This window comes from Zosterops lateralis (assembly GCF_965231275.1).
Source record: "Zosterops lateralis genome assembly, chromosome: 14".
NCBI classification, from domain to species: domain Eukaryota; kingdom Metazoa; phylum Chordata; class Aves; order Passeriformes; family Zosteropidae; genus Zosterops; species Zosterops lateralis.
In genome coordinates, this window is record NC_139774.1 from 17045839 (window position 1) to 17060185 (window position 14347).

Here is a 14347-nt window from a genome sequence, read left to right on the forward strand (position 1 = left end):
GGGACACGGAGCGGATGGTGCCAGTCCCACAGCTGGCTGGTGCCCTGTGCCAGGCTGCTCTAGGACAGCACAGGGGGACACCAACCCTGCAACAGCCAGGGGCAGGCTGGGATGTCAGGCAGTGCAGAAAGAGCAGTGCAAGGTCTCTGACAGCGTGTTCCTTCCCCCAGATGAAGCGAGGCACAGGATGAGCCGAGTGCCCTGGGCTGCTGCCAGCCTCTCATCCCCAGGCAGAAGGGGCCGGCTGGCCCTGCTGTGCCAGAGCAGCCTGGGCAGGAGGACAGGCTGCTTCAGCTGCTGTGGGTGTGCTGCTTCCTTGGACAAATGAGTCACTGAAAGTGCCATAAGGAGTCAATGGGCATCCTGGTCCCCTGCTCAGCCCACACAGCTGGTGGGCAGCGTGAGCCATCGTGAGGAGGGAGCCTTCCCTACCCTCCACTGCCTGGGCTCTGCCTCTTGCTGCAGGAAATTCCCATCTGTTTCAACCATGCAGCCACAAAACCTCCTTCTTGCTCCTTTGCCACCACATTTGTCTCCTCCTCGGTTTTCCTCTGCAGTAACCATGTGGATTTACCTCCACAGCACGCTCCAGGCTGCAGTTTGGGAGAGGAGCAGGCTGCAGGATGGGGCAGGCTGGAGTCCTGTACAACATCTCCCTGCATGGGTGCATCCCCCCAACCCTCAGTGCTGGCCCCAGGCTCCTCTGAGGGAGCTGCAGCAGTCTCTGCTCCAGGGAAAGAGCTGCAGAGAGCCTGGGAGGTGGCACAGGGAGGGGAGGGACCCCTCCAGGAGAGGGGCCTGGGGGGCTCTGCCACAGCACAGAGTGTCCAGGTGTGCCTGCAGGAGGGCTTTGCTGGCACAGAGGAACATCACAACGATGCTGAGGGAATCTAGAGCAGGAATGGCAACCTCTGAACTACCAGAGGCTCAGCCCTGCTCCCTGGACAAGCTGGATCTCAGAGCCAGGAGCCCACCCAGCACCCACTTGCCTTCAAAATCTGCTTTTGTTTCCTCGGTCCCCTCCAGCCCCAAGGGCCACTCCCTCAGCCCTGTGGCAGAGAGGACATCAGACTTTCACTCTTTGCTGACCATGAAGCATAACGGAGCCCTCCTGTCACCAAGTGAGGAGGAGGAGGAGGAGGCAGGAGCTCCCAGGTGCGCACAGCTAATGAGGCACAGAAAGCGCGGAGTTTTGGAAAGCAACACTATGTCCCTGTGCTCCTGACTCCAGGTGAAGGATGAGGCTGAGCCGAGCGCTGAGCAGGGCTGCAGGGAAGGGAAAACAGAGCTGGTGGAGAGGAGCCAGGCGGAGGAACTCAGCGAAACCCAGGGCACGGCGCTGCCGACCGCTGCGCCCCGCGGGGAGCGCACTGAATGGAGAGCGCGGCAGGGGAGGGAGCGCTCTGCGGGAGCCTGGGGACACCTCCAGCCGCCCCCAGCTCATCCAACCACCACCTCACAGCCCTCAGAGCCTTTCCCCGGCCCCCAGAGAGCGCGGCCACCACGCCAGTCCCCCCCTGGGGCAGCATTTCAGGCGAGTGCCAAGCGCAGAGTGTCACCAGGCGGGGGGCTGGCCGGGGGATGTTGTAACCCGGAGGAGCCCCATTTGCCGCTGCCTCTCACTGCCCGCTCCTTACAACATTTTGCCATCCACAAACAGAGGCAGCTGCAACGTGAGAGCGAAGGCGGGCGGTCTCCGGGCCGGGGTGGCTCCTGCCCAGCCGGAGCTCATTGGCTCCTGTCGCTGTCCCACGCCTGGCCTTTGGCAGGCTCAGGCTACCTTCAAACCCTGTCCCCTGCTGACCGCTGGCCCAATGACATTACTCACTCGCTGTTGTTTTGAAAGGACATTTGCGAGCTTTTTCCTGTTATATTTTACCTCGGTAATGTTATCCCCAGCCCCTCCGGGCTGAGCATCGGGTTGCTGCTGCTGCTGCTGCTGCTGCTGTGCCATGGAGCTGCTCAAGGCCAGGGTGGGCACAGGGGGCTTAACTCTGCTCCAGATTGCCTGACGCCTCTTTGAGCCCATAAATACAGAAGTTGGAGGTCTGGCAGCTGTTCTGCTGTCAAAGCTCAGGGTCTGGTTGAGGAGGAGAGCTGTGAGCAGCACATGGCAGAGCTGCCCGGCTGGTGTGCACAGGGCAGGGTGTGTGACACATGGAATGATGTCCCATCCACACCACGGCGTTCCAGACACCATTCCCACCCACCACAGGTGTTTCTGAGCCCACCACATGAGTGGCTTCTAAGAAGGTGGAGACAACACCACTTCTATCATCTTGTCCTCCTTCGCCTCTCTCCTGGTGCTTCCGAAGGCCTTTTTATGAGTGTTATTCAACCAATTCCTCCAGAAAGTGCAGGGCACAGGGAGAGTGGTGTGATCTCCATTTCATAGGTGAAAAAGAACCAAAAGGCACAGAAAAAAAAAAAAAAAAAAAAAAAAAAGCTTGGACTGTGCAAAAGTCCAGAGCAGTCAGGAGCTGAAGTTGGGCAGGTTAACATCAACTTGAGCAACTGCTCTTCATCCTGCAGGATCCCACTGAAACTCAGGAGCAGCAGAAAATCCTCTTGGCCAAGATGCCCCAATTGTGCTCTACTATCCTCTGTCCCTTTCCCACCACAAGGGCAGCCTGACCCCAATGTCACATCCAGTTTTGCCTGCAGGGCTGGAAGAAGCCCTAACCTGTCTGTTCAGAGGAGAAATGGGGCAGTGCATGTTGGGTTTTGCTCTCCTCATGCTCCTCCAGGCCTGGGGGTGGCTGCTGCCAGGGTGGGTGTCCTGCAGGCTGTGACCACTGGAGGCTGGAAGGGCTCATCTCTCCGCGTTAGAAAGCAAGGGAGGAGGATGTGCTTGAACACGGGCCAGAAGGAAAAAGGTATTTCCGAAAAAACCCAGCTATGCACAGCTTGATTTTCAAATGACAATTCTCCAGTAATTCCCACGAATGTTACTTCCTACTTGAGTGCAGCTGGTGCAAAGGAAATCACGAGATACTCAAGTGCAAACCTCGCCTTTTGTGCAACAAATTCCTCCCAAAGGACTACTCTTGTGGCGAGGCCTTCCAGCCCTGCTTTTCACCCTGATTGGGGCAAACATCCCTTCTGTTCTCAGCTCGTCTCCATCACTTGTATCTTCTGCCAAGAAAGGAATGCACTGGTCACCTGGGAATTTTTGTCTCAGCCTTCAAGGAATTGCACATGCCCCAGAGCAAAGTGATTTCCTTCCTTGGCCCTGCTGACTGTGCTGTGCCCGCTGTGAGCTACAGCTGGGAATCCTGGCAGGGCATTCCGGGGCCCAGGCCTCCCACCCATGGGAAGAGAAGTTTCACTGCTGGCAGGGCAGCCGGAAAAGCACCTTGGGTAAGTGTTTTGGCACTTGATAACAGTAATTAATAGTAGAGTGCACAGCAAAGAGGAAGAGTTGCTTTGCCCCATCCCAGCAGCCAGGCCACCCTGGCCTCCAGCTCTCATCAGTGTGACACAACAGATGCTGTCCCTGACGCCTCCCTTTGGAGCAAGGCTTGGCATCATCAGGGAAAATCCAGTGTTGCTACATTGCATGGTGTTCACAACATGTCCTGAACCAAAGCGAGGCCTGAGGGAATTAAAAGAGTGGCTGGAAACATCCCTGCCTTTGAAACAACAGCAAAGAGAACACGAGTGGGCAGTGAGCCTTTCCTGCAGAGGAAGAAGCACTTTCTGTTGACCCCTCAGAGCCTGGCACAGAGCTCCCCACCCCGATAGCTCCACATCACTTTGCTCCATCAGCTCTTTACAGTGACCCTGCAGACCTGTCTGGGAGGTCTGGGGGGGATTCAAGGATCTGGAGCCATTAGGTGTTGCCACTCGGTTGGTTGTGTATCAGCTAATTCGGGCTGCAGTGCCAAGCCCTGCTCTTTCCCATGTAATTGCTACGGGTAAGTAAATAGAACATTCATGAGATTTTTGGTCCCATCATTAATTATTTCTGAAAGGGCTTTTAGGATACGCCTCAAAACCCCAGACAGAAAGATGACGTGCGTGACATCAAGATGCTCACAGCGGCGGCTGAGATGAAAACAAGGAAAATCAGAAGATCTTTTGCTCCTTTTTACCCTTTACTGCAGTCCCCTGGTCCCACTTCAATGCAGACCCACAGAGCCTGGAAGTGACCCCTGGCCCAACCACAGCTCTTAGGATTTTTGTATCTCCACATGAGATGATCTGGGGACTCTTGAGAGGTGCTGGTGCTGTTGGGTGCTCCCACTTTTAAACTCTGGCAATTCTAAGGTGTGCAGTGGCCTTGCTCAAAGCGGGATCCCTCTGCGTGTGCATCCCTGGGGGAAAGTCCTCCTGCAGAAACTACTGCACACTTTGAAAACCTTAGAGAGAGCCTGGATGTTCCCTCTCGCTCTGACACGCTGCACCCAGCGCTTACACATCCAAACTCAGAGCCACACAGGGGGGTGTGCATCCCCCCTACACTTTGATGGGGTGGCACTGGCAAGGGACACACAAAGCGGGTCAGGGGCTGCGGGTCAGGGGCTGCGGGTCAGGGGCTGCGGGGCTGGGGCTGCCGGCAGGGGCTGCGGGTCAGGGAATGCGGACGGGGGCTGCGGGTCAGGGGGGCTGCGGGTCAGGGGCTGCGGGCGGGGGGCAGCAGGGGCAGCGGGGTGATGCGGGCGGGGGGCAGCGGGCAGGGGCTGCGGGCGGGGGGTGCGGGTCAGGGGCTGCGGGTGGGCAGGGGGCTGCGGGCGGGGAGCAGCGGGGGGCTGCGGGCGGGGGGCAGCAGGGGCAGCAGGGGATGCGGGCAGGGGCTGCGGACGGGGGGCTGCGGGCGGGCAGGGGATGCGGGCAGGGGCTGCGGACGGGGGGATGCGGGCGGGGGCTGCGGGCGGGCGGGGGCTGCAGGCGGGAGGCAGCAGGGGATGCGGGCAGGGGCTGCGGGCGGGCAGGGGCTGCGGACAGGGGGCTGCGGGCGGGGGCTGCGGGCGGGCGGGGGCTGCAGGCGGCTCCGCCCCGGCGCTCCGCGCTCCCCGCCCCGCCGGCCGCCCGGCTCCCGCCGCCGCCGCCGCGCCTGCTGCATGCTCGGTGCTCAGCTCCAGCCGGAGGTGGAAGATGGCGGAGCCGGGGCCGGATTGCAGCTCTCTGCTCGACGAGGATCTCTCCTCTTTCGTCTTCAGTTACCTCGCTGACAGCCAGGTAGGGGAGCGCGGGGAGCTTTGCTGCGCGGCGCGCTGCAGCTCGGAGAGGGGGGGACGGATAAACCCCCCCCCCCGCTTTGCTGCATGCCGGGGCACCCCGGGGGAAGAAGAGCGGGGCTCTCCGGGTGGCCGGGGCTGTGCGGCGGTGCCGGTGTCCCCGGAGGGGCTGCGGAGCCTCCCCGCCCGCCGGGCCGTGCGCGCCCCTCCCGGGGCTCCCTCCATCCCTCCCTCCCTCCCTCCCGCAGCCCCGCGGCGCTTTCAGCACCACTCGCACGTGGACTCCCGTGTCCCCCCGCATTCCCCCACGGGCCGGGGGTTTGGGGGGGACACGGGATAAGTTGATGGGTGGATGGGTTTGGGTAGAGCAGCACCCCCTCCCGGGTGTTACCGCTCCCCCAAAGGTGGGGAGGGGGCGGCGGTGGTGGGAGGGGGGGGCTCCGCAGGGGCTGCGCTGACAGAGCCGGGCTGCGGGATGACTCATGCCCAGCGTCAATTCCACGCACACGGGCTGGGATCTTGGGGGATGGAGGTTTGGGAAAGGAGGGAGGGGGAGTGTGGGGGGTGCGACAGTGACAGGGGTCTCTGTGCTGCGAGTCGCCGGCTGCAAAATGTGGATGGGCTGTGTTTTGGACGGGGCTGGGTATTAAAATCAGATTAAAGCTCCTTGGCAGCTCCGGCGGGATCACGAGAGCGAGCCGTGCTGGCTATAGGGCTCGCATGCTTTTCCATTTTGGGGGCTGCAAGAGAGGCGCTATACAATAAAGCGGGCAGGAGCCCCAGCACGGCCGCGCATTTCGCAGCCGGCTCCATGAGGCTGCTGCAAGTGGGAAGAGTTTTCTGTAGTTATGTATCATCCCCCCCCCCCTCTCTCTCCCCGACCCTTCACTTTCATAACCACGCATTACAAAATAGCTGTGATTGTGAAGCGAGCACACATTCATCCCAACCCTTGCTCTCTCCCCAGTTCAGATTGCAAACAGCAAAGGGAGCCGTGTGTGTGTGTGTGTGTGTTTGTGTGTGTTTGTGGGCAACACAGCACCGGGGCTAATCCTGCCGCCGTTTGGGTTCAAAACAAACAAGGGCTGGAGACGTGGTAAATCAGATTTGCCCGCGGTGCGTGTGCCAGACAGAACCAGGCAGGGCTTGCCACCAGGCAGATTGATGGAGTCCCGGCACCTCTGCTCAACATTGGCTCCTTAACCAAGAGCTGCTGACAGGTTGATTACAGCACAAGGGTCAGGAAAGGTGAGAAGCGGGCTGAGATTTTTGTAAGCAAGTTTGTGTTTTTTTTTTTTTTTCCCCATTTTATTCTTGCTGTTGGATTATTGTCGGTTGGTTGTGTGGGATGCTGTCCCTCGGAGTGTGGGACATGCCATTCCCTGGAAGTACAGCAGAAAGGCTGCAAGCTCTCACCTGCCCCATTGCTCCCCGAGCAGGTGAAAGTTCGTGGCTCCACTTCCCTGTGATAACCCTCCTGTTCTCCGTGTGTTAATCACGACATGAAAAAAATCCCTTATGGCTGCAGCACGTGCCTGGAGCCTTGTTTCTTTTTTTTTTTTTTTTTCTTCGCTTTTTGGTCAGCATTCCATGTGCCAATTTAAGAAGCTCCTTCCAAAAAGGGACTGCTAAGGGAGAGAGGGAAAAAAAAGAAAAAAAATCCTACAAACTGTCATCCTTCTCTGGTGCAAGCCCCACCATGTTGCGAACATTCCCTGGAAAATTCAGAACTGTGAAATGGCCTGTGCTGAAACGAGACCGCCTTGATGAAACGTATTTGGCTGTGTCCCCTGTTTTCTCTCCCTGTCCCCGGCGTGCTCTCTGCTGGAGGGAGCAGCACAGGTAACGCTGGTCCGAAGTCTGCAGGTGTGGGAGGAGAGGAGCAGCGAGGGCACCGTTGCAGCTCTCTGCAGCTCCAGTGCAGCCCCCTCCATGCTCTCCCATCCGGCGCCTGCTTTCGATAATTCCGTTTCCTCTTCTGTCCCCCCCACACACACACGTGCTGAGGGGCTCAGGGCTGGGATGGGAAGAAAAGAGAAGAAGGAAAAAGGAAGAAAAAACAAGCCCCCCCAGCTATGATTTGCATGAGTTTGCTTAAGAACCGCCTGAAGTTGTAAGCATGTGTTGTGCCTGTACCTTAACCTCTGATGAAACTGGGGGAAGGCTCCAGCCCTGGCTCTGTCACATGCTGCCTTCTAACTGGGAGCAGGAGGCGGGCCGGGCTGGCTCTGACGTCTCTCCCCATTACTACTGTACAAGCCTCTGCTTACAACTGGGTTACTGACTCCTCTGTGGAGCCCCAAAGCTGCTTCCCCAAAGACCCCCCAGTGCTCCAGCACGAGAGCACATCACCCCGAGAGGCTGTGCTGTCAGGAGGCCACGGGATGATGAATAGGAGCCGTTTCCTTCGTGGAAATTTTGAGGAACTGGGACTGTCCTGCTCTCTGGCCCATGCTCCTCCTCCCCAGTCCTTGCTTTTGCAGTAAGGTTTTGGGGAAGGTGTAGTTGGTGCAGGTGCCAGGTGGTCTTTTCCTTTCCAGGGGAGGGATCCTGAGCAGGGCTCTTGGGGAGATGCATGAGGAAGGTTTGGCACAGGGGTATCTGCATCAGTCCCTTATTCATCAGGGTTTGTGCTGAGGGTGCCTGCTAACCTCTATTTACATATCGAGGACAGCGATGATTCACATGGTACCTGCATTGCTACAGAAAGAAAATCAGGGTTTTTCACTTGATATCTGCCTTTCTCCTGCCAGCTCCTTTCTTCTTTTTTTTTTTTTTTGCAACAAAAAGAAAAAAAAGTGATTTTGTTCTGCCGAGCCTCAAAATGTGTCATTTCTGGGCCTGCTTAATCCATTTTGTGCAACTCTGCTGCTCAGAGGTATGAAGCTGGTTGTAGCTGGTTCATCTGCTGGCACCAGGCACTGGGAAGTGCCAGCCAGGCATCTCTGCCGAGAGCACCACGGAGCAGCTCTCAGCATTCCTGAGAGAGGCTGGAGAACTGTGCCTCTCACGGCTTCAATTCATTTAAAAACCCCAAACAAAGTGCAGCAGGGGAGGAAAAAAAATTATAATAAAAAACCCCCCCAAAAAACCCAGGCTGCTTCTGGGAGGGATGTTTAAAGATCACATGGACTGAAATACAATATTCCCTCTTTAAGTTCCCAGCCTCCTGCTAACAGCTTAATCCATCGATGAGTGCAGGAGGCACAGCAAGCCTGCACTGGGTTGGCATTTCTCAGGAAGAAGTGGGGATGCATCCCTGATTTCTGATAATCCTCACTGAGCTGGCCGATATCCTGCTTCTTCTGTGGCTTTTCTCTCGAAGATTTGGAGTAGGTTTGGACGACAGACAGCCTGAGGGCCTGTGCAAAAAATGCATCCTCAGCTGCATTGCTGCAGCGTGGGTCGAAGGGCTGCTGCAGTGCCAGGGCTGGAGAAGGCTGAAGTTTTTTGGGAAGCAGAGTGGCTGTGTCCTGGTGTGCTGGAGCAGGGGTTGGAGGGTGCTGGGGGTGCTGGTGGCTGTCCCCATCACAGCAGAGGCTGTGGAGGCTGGCGAGCACAGCAGAGAGTCTGAGCTGAGCCAGGAGAGAGAGAGAGAGCAGCCAGCAATAGCTGGAAGGAGAGGAGTGCTGGAGCCTCCCCACATCCCTGCCTGCCTTCCCCCCGAATTCTGAGCGGTGTTCCCCACCCTGGCAGTGCCCCACGCCAGGGGTTCTCCCCCACCTGCCTGCCTGCACATCCCTGCCCCGCTCCAATGCTGTAATGGAAAGGCACCTCTCCAACAGGTGAATAATTAAGGGCTCAACGAGGGCCTCCAGCAAAGGGAGCTTTGTGAGGGAGAGGGATCTCTCTCACATTAACCTTTCCAATGTCAAAAGCCTTTTTTGTAGGGAGGAACTCCACTTACACGAGCCGTTTGGCACGGATGGTTGTCTAATTAAAAATGCTCTGGGAATGCCCCTTCCAACCCCAAACTCCTGTTTTTGGGGAGTGGGTCCCGTGTCCCTGGTGCAGGGCTGGGGACAGGGATGTCACAGGCTGGCTCCTGGCAGATGGTTTGTTGTGGTGCCAAGGGCAAGAGCCCACCAGGCTCTGAGGTCCCCTTTGGTGGGGCTGTGGCAGAATATGGGACAAGGAGAATGGATTCAAAATGAGAAGTGGGGTTAGGGTAGATATTAGGAAGAAATTGTTCCCCATGAGGGTGGGGAGACCCTGGCAGAGCTGTGGCTGCCCCTGGATCCCTGGCAGTGCCCAAGGCCCGGCTGGACATGGCTTGGATCACCCTGGGACAGTGGAAGGTGTCCCTGCCATGGCAGGTGATGGAATAGATGAGCTTCCAAGTCTCTTCCAACCCAAACAATTCTACAATCCCACAAAAGACATCATTCCCCCTGGCCAGAGTGTGCCAACACTACAGAGCTTGGAGACATCACTGGGCTGGGACAGAGACACTGAGCAGGGCCAGCCTGTCCTTTTCCTGCCAAATACCACCTCCAAATCCACCACTTACGCACACCCACGGCCCTGGGGAGAGACAATGTCCCCAGACCAAGTGACACCGTGCCTGTGGGGACTCTGGCAGTGTCAGGGGAGGGAAATTCTGTCCCCAGAGATGTGGCAGCAGCGGCAGGGCCGTGAGGCGCTGGCAGGGCCGGGCCCGTGAGGCACTGGCAGGGCCTTGGGCCTCAGACACGTTTTTTGCTGGAGGAATCGGCTTCAAGCTCCCTCAGCTGAGCTCTCTCTCCTCCATGGCAACCCGGCGCGGGTTTATATTTCTCGTGACTGCTTGGCAGCCTGAAGTGATTTAGCAGTGAGAGGGGGGGACACTCTGGAGCCGCCGTGGTGACACCGCCACGCTCCCGGCCCTGTGGGCCTGCAGCCCCTTCCCTCAGCAGTGAAAAAGGGCAAGATCCCACCACCACCTCCTCACCAGTGCAGGGACAAGGATGTTCTGATCTGAGTTGTAGTAAGGAGGCAGGGAGTAAAGGTTGAAGTTAATGGGGCGGGTGGTCAGGTGAGGTAGTGACCTAATTCCAGGGGCACCGGTGCTGTAGGCACTGGGTGATGGTCCAGCCAATGTGTTTCCCTTCCCTTATCGCTCGGCCGTTCTGCTTTTCAGCACTTTTTCCTGGACTCTGGCTGGCGAATTATTATTTATCTATTTATGGCGGTTGTTGGTTTTTTGGTTGTGGTTTTTTTTTTTTTTTTTTTTCCTTTTTTTCTTTCAATAACGGGAGCTTCCAAGAAACGCTGGAGGACTTTGCACACAGACCTGGCTGCGCTCAGGGTCTCGTCAGCCCTGTCCTTATCCAGCCCCTGTCCCTGCTGCACTTCCCCACGTGGAGCCAACAGCCAAGGCCGAGCTGCTGCATCAAACCGGTTCACTTCTGAATTAACACAGGGAAAAGTAAAAGCAGGAAATCTCCTTTGGCCCCAGGAGATCTGGAAACCGCCACCGGGGGAGGGGTTCTTGATGTGGCAAAGCGTGGTATCTGCTGGTGGGGGATGTGGCAGCCCTGGGGACACGGCCCCATCCAGTAGCCAGAGTAACCTTTGATCTCTGCCGGCTCTGGGCAGCAATGTGGGGCTTAGGGAAAATGCTTCCCTTATCTCACATCGCACTGTCCCCAGGCAAAGCCGGCAGGAACTGGGAGCTGCAGCACCAGGAGCTTCCTTGGAGGAGCGTGATGATGCTGAAGGGTTCCAGGGGTTTTTTACATCGGTGTCCTGCCTTGTCCCCATGCCCACCCAGCAGCTGGCAGAGGACCCTGTCGATGGGGACAAAGGCTGGAGAGACCATGGAGGGCTGATGTGACACTTCTCCCTTCCCCTGGGATGAGCAGCACATGCTTTATATGGATGTTTTTGTGCTGAGGTGGCGCCTCAAGCTCTTGCAGGGACTACAGTTGCAGGGCAGCAGCATATCTTTACTGAGATGCATTTTCTGAATTCTTCCTGTGCGCCCTGCGGCCGCAGCCCCTCTGCTGAGCCAGCGCACACGGCCAGGCCCCTGGGTTCCTGTTTCAGTTTGCTGCGAGTTTAACTCAGAGAGATGAAACTCAGCACTGCTGTCACTTCTGCTCCCCCGCTTTGCCTGGGCAGGCTGCAGGACCCGGTTTGTCCCTGGCACAGCGGTGAGGGAAGTGTCATCCTTTGTCCCCCGCTGCCAAAAGCTGCCTTCCCCACCTATTCCCCGAGGAACCCTCATTTCCTAATTTTCATGGACGTCAAGAGCAAGGAAATCCTGTGGCGAGGGCCGAGCGTCCTGAGCCAGGCAGGGGCTGTGGGGATGGGAGGAAGCCCAGCTGCCTCTCCTCATGTTTGTTCTCCTCCCTCCTGTGCTCTGTAAGGGGGGATGTGGCTTTCACAAGTGACAGCTGGGGACCTGGCTGTCCTGCCACGAGGTGACCCAGGGCTGGAGCAGCCCCAGCTGTCCCTGGGGCTGCAGGGGAACGTTTCTGCTGAGCCTTTCTTGCATTTTTTTAGCCCAGTTCCTAGGTAGGAGGGAGTTGCATTGTTATTTTTTCGTGAAGAAAGTGCATCTGTAGCTGCAGGGTGTTCAGGAGATTGCCATGACCCCTTGCATGCACACAGGAGTGGCAGGGCTGGGCTGCAGCCAGGCTAGGTTGGAGCTGGGACCAGCACTGGTGACACTGGGGACACGGCTGTGCACGTGCCAGGGTGACAGCGGGGAGCTGGAGGTGACAAGCATGGCACTCACGGCTCTCCTGGAAGGATGAAGCAGGGCCAGGCTCTGGCTCTCTTTCCCCTGCAGAGGCCAGACCTGGCACCAGTGTGGTGTGGTGACACTGATGGGCACAGAGCTGGTGGCCATGGTCTTTGCTCCATGTGTGATGCCCAGGCAGAGCCCACACTCCTGGGCTGGGAGCAGGGTGAGATCCCAGTGCCCATGTGTGGGATCGGGGATTGCAGGCAGAGCTGGCCAGGGGCTGCACCTTGGTTCGTGCCAGGTGAGCTGCCAGCACCCACTCCTGCCCTCCCAGGGTGCTCACCAGGCACCAGCACGGCGAGGCTGAACTTTGTCCAGCTTTAGTCCTCTGTCCTGATTTCTTGGCACTTCCTCTGCCTCGGTGCAAATGTTTGCAACTTCCACAGGCCTTGGCTTCCAGCTAATTAAACTGCATTCCTGTTGGCTCCCTGCAAACCGAGCTGCTTCCCTTTGCCCCCGGGCTCAGGGACCTGCAGCTCTGCCCGTGCCAGGTGTGTGTGGCTCAGGGCCACCTTCCCACTTCTTAATGACAGGAGGATTTTCAAACCTCCCCTCGAGCAGCATCAACCCCAGAGCTCTGCAGAGCTGGAGATTTAAACCACCAGCACCGTTTCTCCTTTCGAGCAGCCTTGCACACAGTCACGACCAAACCGTGCCGATAATGAAAAGAGAAAAAAAAAATTGCAATTTTTTTTTCTTAAAAAGGAAGTTTCTGTTTCTGTGTGGGCCCCACAGGGAGGCTGGCGCATGCGGGTTTCGAGTGCTAGAACCCATTTCCCAGGTAACAGAACTCAAGCCTGTGAGAACTGTGTGGTTTTCTCAGGCTGAAAGGTTGGATGGTATTTGAGCTGCATTTTTTTTTCCCTTTCCCTTGTTGCTGTGTCCTTTTAAGAAGGAATAAGTATGTCTATTTATATGTATTTTGAAAATGAAAGCACGTGGCCCGTGTCCCCAGAAACCCTCACGGTACATGTTGTCACCCAACTCTGGGGGGGACACTGCTTTCCCCCAGCCCATCCCAGAGCTGAACTGGGGAGCAGCCCCTGGAGCTTGGGGTGAGCTATGGGAGGTGGGCAAGACATTCTCTTGGGAATTCTCCATGGGACCAGATGCTTGGGGATGTGGAAGTGGATGCAGCAGGAAGGAAGTTGGTAGCTGAGAGGAGGGCAATGTCATGGAGGGAATGTTGGGACAGCATGGATGGGAAGGGCTGGAGCTGCTGCCTTTATCTACTCCTGTTCACTCCTCCTGCCCATGCTGTGAGTGGTGCTGCCTGGCCTGCCTGCAGTGCTGCCTTCTCCTTTCCTCTGCATCTGGGATGCAGAGTGGTTTCCCTGGGGAGAACTGAGAACTGCTTGCTCTGGCTGCCTCCTCTCAGTGTCCACCTCAGTGTCCACCACTGCTCGCTGTCCATCTGCCCAGAGGAGCTGGAAACCCATCTGCACATCCAGCTGAGTCGAAAATACATGAAAGGCAGATTATCAGGGGGAGACTGTCCTCATCTCTGCTCGCTTATGGCAGTGCAAGGACCTGGAAATACAGCTTTCAAGTTCCTCTCTGTATTTATGTAACCCAAACGAACTCTTTTTTGGAAAGAGCCACTCTGTCTCATTTAGATACCTAAATATAGCAGCTGCTCCGGAGGGAGGATTAGCCTGCAAGTGCCCTGGCGGGTATGGGACCTTTGTGCACGGGTGTTATGGGGAGTTTAAACCTCATTCACTGGGGCCTGGGGGGATTATTCCCCTTGCCATTATCAGCATGGGCTTGCAGTGTTCCGGGTCAGCAGGGAGCTCATGGCAGTGACCGGGTTGGGAAGCCCAAACCTGTGGAGATGTGGGCTGCAAGCTTTTTTCCTTTTGAGGCCAGGGCCCATCTCTGCCCAAACACCCTGTTTGTGCCATCACCTCCTCGTGGAGGGAGGGTCTGTGCTCCAAAGCACTGAAGCAGAGCTGAGCTACGGAGTGAAACCTCCACATGCAGCCCTGCCAAAGGGCCCCATGGGGCTGCAGCACCTCGGGGTGATCAGTCAGGGCTGTTGGAGAGGAATCACCCTCACAATGTGGCACTGTGTGGAAAGGCAGGGAAGTGCAAGGGTCCTTCTGCCTGTAGGTGCACTTCAGGCAGCAAAGCCCTTGAGCACCTTTAGGGAAAGGTGTAGGACCAAGCCTTTGAAATGCCAGCCTGAGGGACACCCCACAGGTGGCATTTCCCCTTGCCAGGGATGTGTATGGGCATTCAGGGACACCCACCCTCCTGGGCACCAGGGCCTGTGCACTTCTCCAAGACACAGGTGTTGGCAGAATCCAGACACTGTGCACATCCCATGGACCCGCTTCTGCATCTCCACTCACCCCAGAGCTCTTTGCCTTTGGAGTGAGCACTAGAGATGGGTCTGACCATGTGGCGTGGGGCAGCTCTCGTGCACCCCTGGGAT

The 14347-nt window shown here is 57.3% G+C and overlaps 1 protein-coding gene across 1 annotated transcript in view; it reads left to right on the forward strand.

Moving 5' to 3' along the window:
- The first annotated feature begins 5047 nt into the window (after positions 1-5047).
- The window catches only part of PPARGC1B (PPARG coactivator 1 beta), a 45926-nt gene continuing 36626 nt past the window's right edge, over positions 5048-14347 (forward strand). Inside the window, exon 1 of the mRNA XM_083871686.1 lies at positions 5048-5181. Within this exon, the coding sequence (XP_083727812.1) occupies positions 5098-5181 (84 nt within the window). The 5' untranslated portion in view covers positions 5048-5097. The remainder of the gene's footprint in view (positions 5182-14347) is intronic.